General features: G+C 36.6%; 1 protein-coding gene across 1 annotated transcript in view; it reads right to left on the bottom strand.

Moving 5' to 3' along the window:
- Window positions 1–16,038, bottom strand: part of LOC106868852 (uncharacterized) — a 58,613-nt gene that overhangs the window by 15,732 nt on the left and 26,843 nt on the right. The window contains exons 2-3 of the mRNA XM_014914293.3: window positions 7,858–8,022; window positions 1,338–1,508 (exon numbers count right to left, since the gene is read on the bottom strand). Coding sequence (XP_014769779.2) covers window positions 1,338–1,508; window positions 7,858–8,022 — 336 coding nt within the window. The remainder of the gene's footprint in view (window positions 1–1,337; window positions 1,509–7,857; window positions 8,023–16,038) is intronic.

Genomic DNA, 16,038 nt, shown 5'->3' with positions numbered 1-16,038 from the left:
CGGGGAAATTTGGCTGCTATTCCTATCAGGTTGAGCGATCAAGTAGTCGATACCATTAAACGCTGTACTTGACTGGTACTCGATTTAATCGATACCAAACGGATAAAAGATGAAGTTAACCTCTGCGTGGTTAGAGCTTAGAACATAAAGATTCTGAACAAATTCTACAATGTATTTTGTTCGACGGTCAATCCGCTGCCCTTGACAGTAACACCGATAGTTCTTTTTAATTTTGACACAAGGCTAGCAGTTTTAAGAGAAGATTATATCAACCCAGTACTTGACTGGTATTTCATTTCATCGACACCGCAAGGATGAATGACAATCGACCTTGGCGGCATTTGTGACTCAGAACGTAAAGCCGAAAGAAATACTGTTAAGCATTTTTTCCGGTATGCTTATGATTCAACCAGCTCGCCTTGACAATGATACTAACAGTCCTTTCAACTCAGTTGGTACTTATTTTATAGACTCCGAAAGGATGAAAAGCAAAATCGACCTCAGCTGAATTTGAACTCAGAACGTGGAGACGGACGAAATGCAGCTAAGCATTTTGCCTGGAGTGCTAACGATTCTGCCAATTCACCTTGACAATAACGCTAATAATAACAGTAATAGCAACAGCAGCAGCTAGATCTATATGAGTTCAAGAATGGCGGCAGTTTTAGCAACAATCAGTTCTGTATAATAAATGTAAGTTGACACATTGATCCTCTACTGCCAAATAAGAATATATTGAAAACTATTTTGAATCTGTATTTTTATAGTAAGTAAAATACTTGCGTTTAGGGTACGAGTCGCATATCTATGAGGGTGCGTGGCTTAGTAGTTAGGAATTTTCGGTTCACGATTCTTAAGTCGTGAGTTCAATTCCTAGCAGCGCATTGTGCCCTTGAGCAAGATACTTTCTTTCGTAATGTTCCAGTCTAGTCAAAAATGAGTAATACATGTGTTTGAAAGGACCAACCTTATAACATTCTGTGTCATGTTGAAATCCCTCTGAGAACTTAGTTAAGGTACGAGTATCAGTAGAGTGCTCGACCACTTGTACATTAATTTCACAAGCAGGTTGCTCCGTTGATCAGATCACCCGGAACCCTCGTTTTCGTAACCGACGGAGTACCAAAAAGAAAAAGAAGAATAATTCCATCTATCCACCCACCCACCAAAAATGTGTCCGAGGAAACTAGTGGCCGTCAGATTAATATTGATAACAATCATACAACGAAGTTTGTGTGCCTTGGTCGAGGAGATACTAACGTTTCGGACTAACCGTTCATCTTCGTGGGGAAAAAAAATAACAGAAAAGAAATTTGTGTTATTAGATTAGTACTCACTTAAACATTTTGGAGGCAGTTTATTCCAATTAAATCTGTTACAGAATACTCTGTTCTCCTTTTTTTCCATTGCATAGCCGGCTTTGCACTGAAAGGTGGCTAGTGCCCCACGATGAGTGTATGTAACATCAAGAACACTCTGATTGAATTGCATTGGACGGCAACCACTTGCTGCAATAAAAGAAAGAATGCATAAAATGTCAATTTTTGAATTTTGCGACGTATATACCCACTCACCTTTCGCTTAAATAATTGAACACCAAGAATAATTGGATCCCAATATATTTCTGGTATATATTTTTGTTTTTCATTGACTTTGAATAAATGAGATGTATAGCCTTTATATATCTTAATTTGCAGAGGAATTTGTAGTGGGTAGTTTAGCTTAATCGGTCAAAGCATCGCGACGCGTAATCACGGGGATGTGAGTTCGAGTCCTCAGCTAGCCACCTACACTTTTCTCTGCAAAATAGGGGTAGTTTATCCTGTTCAGGCTATATTATTAGCATTATTCTGCGATTGAGAATTTAAAAAATCACTTCTTTAACTTTCTAAAGACATCTCAACGCTTCTAAAAGCAAACTTCGTTTGTTTATTTACGTTTGTCGTAATTTGAATTTAATATATATATATACACGACGGGCTTCTTTCAGTTTCCGCCTGCCAAATCCACTCACAAGGCTTTGGTCGGCCCGAGGCTATAGTAGAAGACAATCTATAAAGTATAGAGTTGAATTTCGTGTAGCCACCTTTTGGTAACTTTTCTCCCCTGTACTACCCATTTTTCTGGGTTCCTTTCACAGCTATGCCCCATTCGAAATTTGCATTATATTTTGTATGAAAAAAAAAAAAAAAAAAGGAGGGGAGCGGGGCTTGTCTGTAGTTTGTAGAGAAAGCGTTAAAAGTGCCTGAAAAAAAACATGGTCTTTTCCCCCAACTAAAAGACATGCAGAACTATCAAACAAGACCCGGGGTGGGGGAAAGAAGAGAAAACTAACACTCGATAGTTCTAGAACTCCTAGAATGAAAACCCAAACACCTGAAAACCTTCCCTCTATTCATTACTAAATGTCTTTCCCTCTTCATCATTGTTAAAAGAACAGAAGCTGGAAAAGATCGGTCGTATTTCATTCTAGCAGTCATTTTAAATGACTGAGACTTTGCTTTCCGTATCTATCGCTCCACACCTTTTCTTTACGGTTAAGAGAGTGAAAGTGCGTGGCTCAGTGGTTAGGGGTGTTTGGCCCACCTTCCTTTCATTCACCACTCACTGTCTCTGTATGTCTCTCTCTCTCTCTCTCACTGTCTCTCTCTCTCTCACTGTCTCTCTCTCTCTCACTGTCTCTCTCTCTCACTGTCTCTCTCTCTGTCTCTCTCTCTCTCTCTGTCTCTCTCTCTCTCTCTCACTGTCTGTCTGTCTGTCTGTCTGTCTCTCTCTCTCTCTCTCTCTCTCACTTCACCTCTGTCCCTCCTCTCTCTCGCTTTGCCACTCACTTCAACTATACCTCCTCTGCTTAATACCTTTTATCTCTCTTTATCTTTGTACCTCTCCCTTCAACTTTTTAATGTTTTCCTTTTTACGTAACATACACCACAGGTACGCACGTACGTACAAAAGCAAAAGTTAGCATATGAATATTTTTGATAATGATAATGATAATAATAATAATGATGATGATGATAATAATAATAATAATAATAATAATAATAATAATCCTATCTACTATAGGCACAAGGCTTGAAATTTTGGGGAACTAGCCGATTACATCGACCCCAGTGTTTCACTGGTACTTGTACTTAATTTATCGACCTCGAAAAGATGAAAGGAAAAGTTGACCTCGGTGGAACTTGAAATCAGAAAGTAGCGACAGGCGAAATACAATACCGCACGATGGACGAAGTACTTGGCACTTCGTCCAGCGTGCTAACGATTCTGCTAGCTCGCCGCCTTAATAATAATAATGATGATGATGATCATGTTGATGATCATGATAATTTTTTCTATTAAAGGCAGAAGGTCTGAAATTTTGAGGGGAAGCAGACGCGGTGGAGAGACAGCGTGTCATTGATGAGGTAACGATGACACCAAAAAGACTTTGACAAACTTAGCCGATTAATTGATTCATCGATCAAAAGATTAATTAAGTAATCGATTAGTTGACGGTTAAATGTTAACGAATGGACTAAAAGTAACAAAAGAAATGAAATTGAACCAGTGCATGTGCTTATTGTTAGCAAAATGACCCTCCCGAGACACAACGCAAATATTGTTATTACTACTGAAGGCAATACAAATAATTGATAATAACAACAACATTAATATAAGTGGTTGCGGGCCTAAATTAGCATTATATAGGTGTGGAATTAAAATTATATTAATCATAAGGACACATTCAAGTGTCTACCCGCTAGAAATGAGAATTAAACCCTCATTTGGACCACCAAATTATCAACTATTTGTATTGCCTTCGATAATAATAACAATATCAATATCTTATAAATATTCGATTCTGAATATTTTTGCTGCTGATTAGTACTTTTCACACGGAGGCTGTCCGCATTTTAGCGTTAAGTAATTAAGGACGCCAGCAGATTTCAACGTAGCGGATTAGGAAGGTAGTTCAAAGAGTTAAGATGTGCTTAAGAAGATAAGATTTTTATATCAAACTAAAAACTGGTCCACATATATACCTGTACCATTAAATATGTAGCTTTATGCAATATAGGTATGTGAGAGATTTTTTCGGTCCGCTTGCTGTTGAGTCTGTTATTTTCAGTGTAAATTTTTTGGTGGTCCAAATAGGGTTTTAACACTCATTTCAAGCAGGTAGACACTTTAATGTGTCCTTATGATTAATATATGTATATCTAGCATTGGCCACTTCTCAGCACCCACATCACACCACATACTACCACACCACACCACACCACTTCACACCACCCCGCACACACTAGCACTGACCACTTTCCAGCACCCACACCATCATCCACACACCTACACATGCACACATCCACACATCAAGGTCGCCAGCTCCCAACCACACGCATACACACGCTTTCACATACACACGCACGCGCACCTTTGTTTTGGGATCACCACTACTTTATAATCTCCCCTTCTTCCTAGCTCCCCTGTCTGACCACCTCTGTCCGGCCATCACCATGATTGACCGCTAGCTACTAAAGCTTTCTCTTTTATTCTCTTTCTATTTATTTTATCGTGTTCCTTTCTGTTGAAGAGCGTAGGCTCGAAACGTAAAAGACTTTCTCACCTTCTCGAGCGTTGAACTAATACACCTGTATGTTGTTTACGCACCTGTCTTCGCCTTTTGTTTTTTCTAAATTCCAACCATATATATATTATTTTACTAAAACTTTTTAGTTATTCCAGTTATTTGACCGCGGCCATGCTGGAGCACCGCCTTAAGGGGTTTTAGTCGAACAAATCGATCTCAGGACTTACTTTTTAAATCTAGTACTTATTCTATCAGTCTGTTTTGCTGAACCGCTATGTTAGGTAGATGTACACACACCAACATCGGTTTCAAGCGGGACAAACACAGACACAGAGTCACACACACACATAGATATACACATATATACACGACGGGGTTCTTTCAGTTTCTGACTACCAAATCCACTCACGAGGCTATAGGAAGTTCCACGCAATGGGACTGAGCCTGGGACCATGTGATTAAGAAGCAAGCTTCTTACCACACAGTCATGCCCGCGCCTATATGTGCGCGCGCGTGTGTGTGTATACATGTGATATGTATATTTGTTTATATAAGTATCAATGAACGTGCACCTTTATTAAATGCTAGCAATTATGTATACATACATACACACGTGCGAGCGTCCACGCATATTTATTGTCTCTTAGGCTTAGCCTCTATTCAAATGGCAGAATCTCACTAATCTCTAATCTTCACGTGAATCTCCAATATTAATTTTATTTTAATTCACGCTATATAAGGAACGTGCTTCTGATTTTAAGCCATCTCGATAAGTTAAGCCACAAACGAAACTGTTGGCTCTTGAGTCATTTTTATAACTTTGTTCTTTTATTAGGGTTGGCTTGATGTTAAAGACCAATAGTAATAATACCACGGCTGCTACGTTGCTATATTCGTTGTTTAAAAATCCTTCTTACATGCCAACAGGCATGGTTTATTTTGGGTTATCTTACGAGCTTTCCTTTCTTTATTAAATCAGTAGAGCATGTTTGAAGGAAGTCTGACTGCTATTTGTAGAAGCTTCATGTTCAGAAACTGCTCAGGGGCCGGCTCATTGACTCACTTCGTGTTGTTGTTTGGCACCAGATCATCCTCTATGTTCGAAGGCATTCATGCCTTGGTAATTCCACATTTTCCCTCTGTACACGGAATCCAGGACGGCATTATATAACGCGTCATTTTCTAAGATGGTAGCGTGGAATTCGAGGGAATTCAGTTGCTTATTCTAGCAAATCAAACGACCGTGTTTAGGCTCCTTTGTTGGTTTGCATTAATTCGGCTAAGATAACACCAATTACACACACACACACACACACACACACACACACACACACACACACACACACACACACACACATGCACACAGATAAGCCACGTGAAAGGAAGCTCTGATTAACAACGCTCTTCACATATACAACTGTGAGTTGGAACACTTGACTTGTGCCAACACTATTAAGATGTTATTTTTGGAAATAAGGGAAGGAAATTCGAAAAAAAAGTAAAACGCTTGGGGAATAAGAATATTGTTGGCTTTCTTGTTTTCAAATTAACGATCTTGTGTGCGTATGTGTGCGTGTGTGTGTGTGTGTGTGTGCGTGTGTATGTGTGTGTGTGTGTGTGTGTGTGACCATGTATTTGTGGATATATCACTATATAGATAAAAATGAACATATCTATCTATCTATCTATCTATCTATCTATCTATCTATCTATCTATCTATCTGTCTGTCTGTCTGTCTGTCTATCTATCTATCTGTCAGCCTGTCTGTCAGCCTGTCTGTCTGTCTGTCTGTCTATCTGTTTGTCTGTCTGCCTGCCTGTCTGTCTGTCTGTCTGTCTGTCTTTATCTGTGCTGACCTTCACAAATTTACACAAATATACAAAAAATATTTTTATATATAGTTTCAAATATATATATTTGTACACAAACAGACACGCACGCAAACACATACACACATGCACACACACGCACACGCACATACACATACGCACATACACACATGCACATGTATATATATATATATATATATATATATATATATATATATATACGCAGGATATATAACGTAGATATATATAACTCTACTTTTGTTTATTTGAAAGGCTTAACTGTAGAGGTAGATTTGCTATAAAAACATTCTATTGTTATCCTAAGTAGTCAGAAAAATATTTGGGAATCTTCTCGTAGATCTGTTTACAAATCTCTATATAGCTACTGTTCAAGGGAAAACCCAAAAGAGAAATAAAAATTAATGATGGTATTTTATTTACATTATTTACATTATTTACGTTTGACTGATATTTGTCCTCATTTTGTTTGTTGTTAACACAACGTTTCGGCTGATATACCTTCCAGCCTTCATCAGGTGTCTCGGGGAAATTTTGAACCTGGGTTCTCATTCCTAAGATATTTTTCGATGTTATTATTATTATTATTATTATTATTATTATTATTATTATTATTATTATTAGTCAAAATTAAAAGAAAAGTGCCATTGTTATCTAATGAACAATATTTTGACATCTTGTGTGTCTTCAACTGGTTCAAAAAATAAATTTTTCAATCTACTTCATTTTGGTTAATATAGAAAGGATTGAGGTAACTCCTCCTGAAGATATAGAGTCAAAATTAAAAGAAGAAATGTTGGTATTATTCAATTCTTATTTCTTCTGCCAATGCTTTGCCGTAGGGTTAACCTGTTGTTGTTTGTACTCATTTTCAACTGAGAAAATTAGAATAACATAAAATGAAGTGCTATCGGAACTACTATATCAAGTAATCTTTAGTCTGCAATAAATAATTTGGGAAGAGTACGGCTGCGAATATATGTAGCCAAATAGGGTTCCTCTAAAAGGCCTCTGGTGTAACATTATTCAATAGGGTGCCTAGCTCGGCGATCAGAGAGTCTCTCTGAGTCCAGCCGCTATTTGTCCGCATTGAGAGGTCACAGCTCCGGTACAACGAATGCTTGATCAGAATGTCACAGGAAAGAATTGCTAGACGGATTCTTCAAGCCGTGCCAACCGGCTGGAAATCTAAGGGTAGACCAAGAACGAGATTGTTAGGTAATATTCATAGTCTCAGTTGGTCATGCTTGCGAATCCAGCCAAAAAATCTACTGATGGTTGCTTCTGATAGAATCCTACGAAAGTGATGCCTTTGGATTCTACTCCCATGACCCTTCTAGGGATAAAATATGGAAAAGATGGATGAATGGATGGATGATTATTCAAAAAATGTGGAAATTTTGAAGAAATATTGTGGAAAGAAAATGAAAACTTACCAACACACATAGGAGGGTCTTTGGACCAAGTATCCCGGTGGCATTCAGCATAACGCTGACCAACCAATGCAAATTTTCGCTTGCAGCTGAAGAATACATATCTCCTCGAATCTCTGTATCTTACTTTCAGGTTTGGTACTCTTCGAATGTGAGGACATCTACCCTCTAAAAGAATAAAAGAAAGAGCAACAATATCAAAAATGTTAACTGAAATTCTTCACTTAGTTACGAGGCTAAATTTTTGTTGAGAAGGAAATTAAGATTGTGTAACTTCATTCCTTTTGAATTATTATTTTCCTTTGACCAGTTCGTTTCAGTCATTGGACTACGACCACCTGAAGAATACAGAAAGTTGACTTCGAAGAGTATCATTGATCATATCGACACCCAGTACTTGTATTTATTTCGGCGTGGTACTTACCTTATTTTTTTTTTATCGTTCTCTATTTTTTTAATCGTTTAATTACCTATTTAACCTAGCTTACTGCATCAGTTTACACCAGTAAACACAGATACAACCTACCTAGCATATATACGTACATACTTATATGTATATATGTGTATATGCGTGTGTGTGTGTGTGTGTGTGTGTGTACCGTGACCTGACTTTTCGTCCGATGTTACATCGTCCAACGTCAATTCGTCCACGTCTTTTGGGTCCGAAGTCTTTTTGTCCAATGATTTTCTTTGTCCAACAACTTTTTGTTCAATTTTAAATAAAGTCTTTAGAGAACAAGATGAACATCAAAATCAAATAATCATTGAGAATTTTATTGATGGGATTTGTCATTGGACAAAAAAATCATCGAACAAAAAGACGTCGGACCAAAAGACGGAGACGAAAAGACGTTTGACGAAGTGACGCCGGACGAAAAGACATAGCACCTGTGTATACATACTTATATATATATACATACACACACACACACACACATATATACATACATACATGCATACATACATACATACATGATGGCTACTTGCTCGTTCTCTAGTATAGCCATCGCTTGATGTATTTCGGAATCGGTCTCATGTGTGAGCAGCACGTGTGTGACGTTTGAGGCTAGCAAGTGACCGACACTCTTTGGCACAAATGTTACATACATGATTCCCCCCCCCCCCCAAAAAAAAAAAAACACGAGTGACTTGTTAGTCATCATGCACTTTCATGTGTCGTTTCAAGCTCCCAGCTGATAAGCAACCTATGCCATATTCATGGCATGTTGTTATGCTGCGTATGGTGCAGTCCAAGTTCAACTATCTGTACATGACTTCCCTTTGTGACTTTTCAGTCCCACTCTGCTCAAGTAGACTCTCCCGCATTCATTGCATGTCAGCTCATTTCCTGGAATTATCACATCCATATCCTTTCTAACATCCATCTTCAACTTTTCGCAATTCGAGCTACTGCGAACTTCTCACCACCATCATCTACTGCTTTCCTTCATCTTGCCCGGTAAGTTGCAGTTTCTTCCCATTCCTTTAGTGTATGTATGTATGTGTCTATGTATGTATGTATGTATGTATGTATGTATGTATGTATGTATGTATGTATGTATGTATGTACGTATGTATATATGTATGTACGTATGTATGTATGTATGCATGTGTGGATGTGCAATGTCCCAGGGGTTAGGGTAGCGGATTTGCGGTCATAGGATCGCGGTTTCGATTCCCAGACCGGGCGTTGTGAGTGTTTATTGAGTGAAAACACCTAAAGCTCCACGAGGCTCCGGCAGGGGATGGTGGCGAACCCTGCTGTACTCTTCCACCACAACTTTCTCTCACACTTACTTCCTGTTTCTGTTGTGCCTGTAATTCAAAATGGTCAGCCTTGTCACACTGTGTCACGCTGAATATCCCCGAGAACTACGTTAAGGGTACACGTGTCTGTGGAGTGCTCAGCCACTTGCACGTTAATTTCACGAGCAGGCTGTTCTGTTGATTGGATCAACTGGAACACTCGACGTCGTAAGCGACGGAGTGCCAATAACAAATGTATGTATGTATGTATGTATGTATGTATGTGTGTGTGTGTGTGTATGTATGTATGTATGTATGTATGTATGTATGTATGTATGTATGTATGTATGTATGTATGTATGCATGTTTATTTGTAAGACATTGGTCAATTCGGGAATACAGTAAAAGAAAATCAAAATTCTGTACAGTGGGATCGAAACCAGAACACCAAACATACAAAACGAACTTTTTGACCGCATAGACATATTTCTTTCTTACCAAGTCCTTTGAGTTTGTTGCGATGGTTAATACTTACTGCAGAGAATGTCTTCATGTTATGATAGAGAGAAAAAATGGTTTTTATCTAAGGTATCTAACTACAGTTGATGATTCCTAGGGTAAAGGACGTTTTCAGCAAGATATTTTCTGTGGAGGCTGTTAGTAGAAGGTAAATAATTCTAGGAAACAATTTTGGTTTCTGCCAATATAATCTTTAAAAACGACAAACAAATCAGTCAAAAGTAGCAATTTATCAAAGGACGAGTGATTATCGATTGATTAACCCTTTGCATGTCCTGTTTTTTCATATGTGATGCATAATACACGCATCGTACGTAATATATATTCTCATTTTTTTAAACCACCGGAGCAACTTAGGATTTATGATAAAAAAGTTTTATATATCTCAGAACATACATACATACATACATACATACATACATACTTACATATACGCCAGCGTACACACATATATTTGAAGACGTGTCGCTTAGTGGTTACCAGCTCAAGATCGTAAAGTTGTGAGTTCGATACTCGGCAGTGCGTTGTGACCTTGAGCAAAACACTTTATTTCACGTTGCTCCAGTCCACTGAGATGGCAAAAATGAGTAGCACCTGCGTTTCAAAGTGACAACCATGTCACATTTTGTGTCACGCTGAATCTTTCTGAGAAGTTTATGCGTATCTGTGAAGTGTTTGAACGGAGTGCCAGGAATCGAACACACACACACACACACACACACACACACACACACACACACACACACACACACACACACACACACACACATACACACACACACACACACGCACACACACACACACACACACACACACACACACACACACACACACACACACACACACACACACACACATCTACTGGGTTGACCATAAGTCACCCGACAGTAAATCAAAATTCCACTAATACTATTTGTAATTCTGTATTGACTCAAATGGAAACAAATGTGTCGCCCAAGAAGGACTTCAGTTTAAACGTTTTTCATGAGGTTTCATATTTAGATGCTTTTATTAAATTCATTCAGTTGTTAAACAAATAAATCTTTGAATTAAATAGTTTTGATTTACTGCCAGGTGACATTTGGCCAACCCGGTATATTTACACAACTACAAATGTGCAAATATATATATATACTAATGTGCATTTAGTTACAATGCGTAGACTGATATTGAAATACAAGCTTACACACATAGTCAATCGTTCACTGTTATACACATTAACATACATATCTTGGTTTCAAATTCTGGCCCAAGGCCAGCAGGTTTGGGGCAGAGACTAATTCCATTAAATCTATCCAAGTGTTCAACTGCTACTTAACATACATATATTTCCACTCAAACACATTTTATAGTTACGTGAATATATATCAACAGCATATATACAGTTAACGCATGCATGTGTACAATATACACTCAAGGGTTTGCACTGACCGACATGCAATCTAAAATTGTGATGTATATACACCCCAGTGTATTTAGCTACATGTCTCTCTTCGCTTCTCTTTACTCACACAATGACACACAAACATTATCTCTAGAATCGTCACAACTAAACTAGTTTATGATATACTGTATAATTAGTTATATCATGCCACTTGACATCTATCTCTACCAATGATTCTCTGTGCTAATGACGAAGTAACATCAATTCATAAATACTGTAGTTTGAAGAAGTGTTGTGATGAGTTATTCCCTGAAAGCGGCGAGCTGGCAGAATCGTTAGCGCGCTGGATAAAATGCTTGACGGCATTTCTTCTGGCCTTACGTTCCGAGTTCAAATGCCGTTGAGATCAACTACTGTCTTTCATCCTTTCAGGGTTAATAAAATAAGTACCAGTCGATCACTGGAGTCGATAGATAATCGACTAATCCCTCCTTTCCTAATTTCAAATCTTCGATTAGAATCGATAAGGAATCGATAGGACGTCGAAAAAGATGCTTCGTGGCATTTGTTGCAACTCTTTATGTTCTGAGTTCAAATCTCGCTGTGGTCAACTTTGTCTTTCTTCCCCCAGGGAATGAAATACTAGTCAAGTACTGGAGTGGATGGCACCAATTAACCTCTTCCCCTCAAAATTGCTGGCTTGTGCCTGAATCAGAATTCCTTATTGTTTAGCTTTCTGATCATCTTAACCTTTTATATCAGTATAAGGGACAGTGTATATGACTACATTATCCGATGTGTCTTTCTAAAGGTACGATATAATCGTACTGTACCATGAGCAAGTGCCTTTTCTTATAATTTCATATACCGAAGGATATAAACGATCATATAAGAGTATTTCAAATATTACACAAATATCTTCGTTTATCACTGGTGTTTGGTAAAAAAAAAGCAACAAAAAAAAAACCTACTATATTGAATGAGTGATAAATGAATAATAGATCATGTTGAAAAAAATGGTTTCGTTTCTCAGACCCCAAGTTAACCCGAGCATTGTAGGCAGTCGCTGACGGGTGCTTTTGCTGTCGAAGCAAATCTTTGATTAAGATCCGTGTTATGACAAATCAATTCGTGATAAGCGTAACTCGGTTCACAATTGAGCATACGGTTTTATCCCGGATCAGTGATGACTGAATCAGTTATAAAGGTGGATAGATGTATTCAAATGATTAGTCCTCATCTGGTACTTATTTTATCGTCCCCGAAAGGATGAAAGGCAAAGTCGATCTCGACGGAATTCGAACGCAGTGCTAACTATTCTGCCAGCTGACCACATAAAACAGACATCTATATATATTATCGATCGCTCATACACAGGGTATGCGTTTTGTTTATACGTCGAATTTGTAGGGTCTGGGATGGCTCCTTACACAACGCTGTTCACATTACTAGAGCTGCCTTTAATTCATAATTTAACACGTATATATATATATATATATATATATATTTATATGTGTGTGTGTGTGTGTGTGTGTGTGTGTGTGTGTGTGTGTATAGATAACCATATCGACACACACGCAAATATTTTATACAGTTCCATAAATATACGTTAACATATATAATAGGTGCAGGCATGGCTGCCTGGTTAACCAGCTTGTTCTGTAACCACATGGTTTCAGGTTCACTCCTACTGCACGCCACTTTAGGCAGGTGTCTTCTGCTATAGTCTCGGACCAAGTAAATCTGGAAGACGGAGACTGTGCGGAAGCCCGTCGTGCACACACACACACACACACACACACACACACACACACACACACACACACACACACACATAATGCCCAGTTGTAGGTGAAATAAGAATGTAAACATTTTTTTTCATGCTATTGATGTTCAGAAAAGAGGGGTGGTCTCTTGGCAGACCGTTCCTTAGAGATAACGTACCCAGTTTCCTTCTCCAGTCAAAAATAAGTCAACAGTCAGCTGCTATATAAAGCAGTCACTAATAGTGGATAACTTAATTTAATTCTATGTGCGTTTCATAGTTCGTCACCAATTAAACAGTATATTTTTATGCACGACACAACTTGAATCAGAAAAACTGAGATATAATTGAATATTACTAAACAATCCACTACAGGGCAAGCTAAATTTAAGACTGCTTTATAATTTAGTTGAAAGTTCTGTGCTATTGATAGGGAACAAAAACTGAGTACAAACTATGAAAATATCCGCAGGAGGCCACTCACGATTTTTCCTCCGAATATTAAAAACATAAAAGGAATGTGTTTAAATAATAATAATAATAATAATAATAATAATAATAATAATAATAATAATGATAATAATAATAATGATAATAATAATAATAATAATAATAATAATAATAATAATAATAATAATAATAACAGTAATAATAATGATAATAATAATAAATCCTTTCTAATCGATGTATCGATACCAACAGATGACAATGTTTCTCTAATAGAAACGGAGAAATTTTCAAAATATAAAGACCTTCAAATAGAGATAACTAGATTGTAGAGTCTAAAAACAGAAACAATTCCTATTATAGTAGGCGTATTAGGTATGATAAAAAAAAACATTCAGACAAATACATAACAGATACACCTGGATTAACAAGTATATATATCATGCAGAAAATAACACTACTAGGCACCGCGCACATCCTACGTAAAACACTTTCAACAGAGTAAAAATAAGAGCGTCACAACAAACCACGGCACATACCCAAGGCACACAGAGCTGCACTCGGTAGTGCAGTGAAAGCACGTGACAAAAATAAGATTACTGAATAATAATAATAATAATAATAATAATAATAATAATAATAATAATAATAATAATAATAATAATAATAATAATAATAATGATAGTTTAACTTTATAACACATGAATTTATTTCAGTTCTGATTCATGCTGTATTGTGTTTCCACGTGGTTTCCGTCTACCAAACTTACTCACAATGCATTGGTCGGCCTGGGGCTATAAGTAGAAGACATTTACATAAGGTGCGGCGCAGTGAAACTGAAACCAAAACTTCGTAGTTGCAAAGCAAGCTTCTTAACCATACAGCCATATATATATATATATATATATATATATATATATATATATATATATATATATATATATATATATATATATATATATATATATATATATATATATATATATATATATATATATATATATATATATATATATATATATATATATATATATATATACACACACGTATACACGTATATATATTCAAAGATATGCATGTATGTATGTATGTGTATGTAGGTCTTTCCATCTCTCTCTCGCTCTCTCTCTCTCTGTATATATATATATATATATATATATATATATATATATATATATATATATATATATATATATATATACATATATACACACACATACATACATACATACAAAATACATACATATGTATGAGTATATATATATATATATATATATATATATATATATATATATATATATATATTAGTGTAGCTCTCCTTAATTATTGCTGATTTCCCCTCTTTCGTTCCACTCCCATAGCACACATTCTCTAACTTATTGTTTACTCCCTTTAAATTACTTGTATTCGCTATAGACTATCCAATACAACCCACCATTACTATTATCTTCTGTAATAATAATTCATTCATTTAGTTCTTCATTTTTAATACAAATCAAAATTCTTCTTCATTCTGTTCGATTATTTTACCAATTTTTCCATCTTTTCATTTCACATAATATTTTATCAATTTTGTGTACTTGTATTTATTACATATTGTTTCCGCCTACTAATTTCTTAGCTCTACTTGATATATCTTTGGCTTCGATAAATAAGCTTGTCTTTCATAAGCAATAAACCTTTTTTTCCATTTTTCTTTCGCAATATGGTGTCTTTTACTTTCTGACGCAAATCACAGAGAGAAAGTGTATTGACCTAGTTATATCTACAGTTGCATTGTCACGAGATATATATCGAGGGCAGGCACTTCCAATAAATAACTACAATGGATAATATTCGACATATTTCGCATTTTATACTCCAAAGTAGGTAAGGATATCCCGCCTTTAGGAAGTGAAGCTCTTAAACGTACAATACAATGAAACGTAACTTTCGGAAGTGGAATACTTGAAACAAATGGCATTACATACGTATATACGCACATATATTAAAGAACAGTTACCGGCAAGCACGAATACTTGTACACAAACGCACACACACTCACACACATAAAGACACACAGACAGACACACAGACACACAAACACACACACGCACGTACACAGGCACACATATGCATACACACATAGAGAGATATATGTGTTTATTTTATATGTATATATATATATATGTGTACGTGTGTACGTATGTGTGTGCGTGCGTTTTTGTAAAATATTATATTACACACACATATACAAATATAAATATAAGCATACACTTCCATACATAAATACACACATACGCACACACACATATATATACATACAGATATATACACACACACA

The sequence above is a fragment of the Octopus bimaculoides genome, chromosome 7 (genome assembly GCF_046866305.1).
Source record: "Octopus bimaculoides isolate indiv1 chromosome 7, ASM4686630v1, whole genome shotgun sequence".
NCBI lineage: Eukaryota > Metazoa > Mollusca > Cephalopoda > Octopoda > Octopodidae > Octopus > Octopus bimaculoides.
This window is presented reverse-complemented; position numbering and strand designations above follow the sequence as displayed.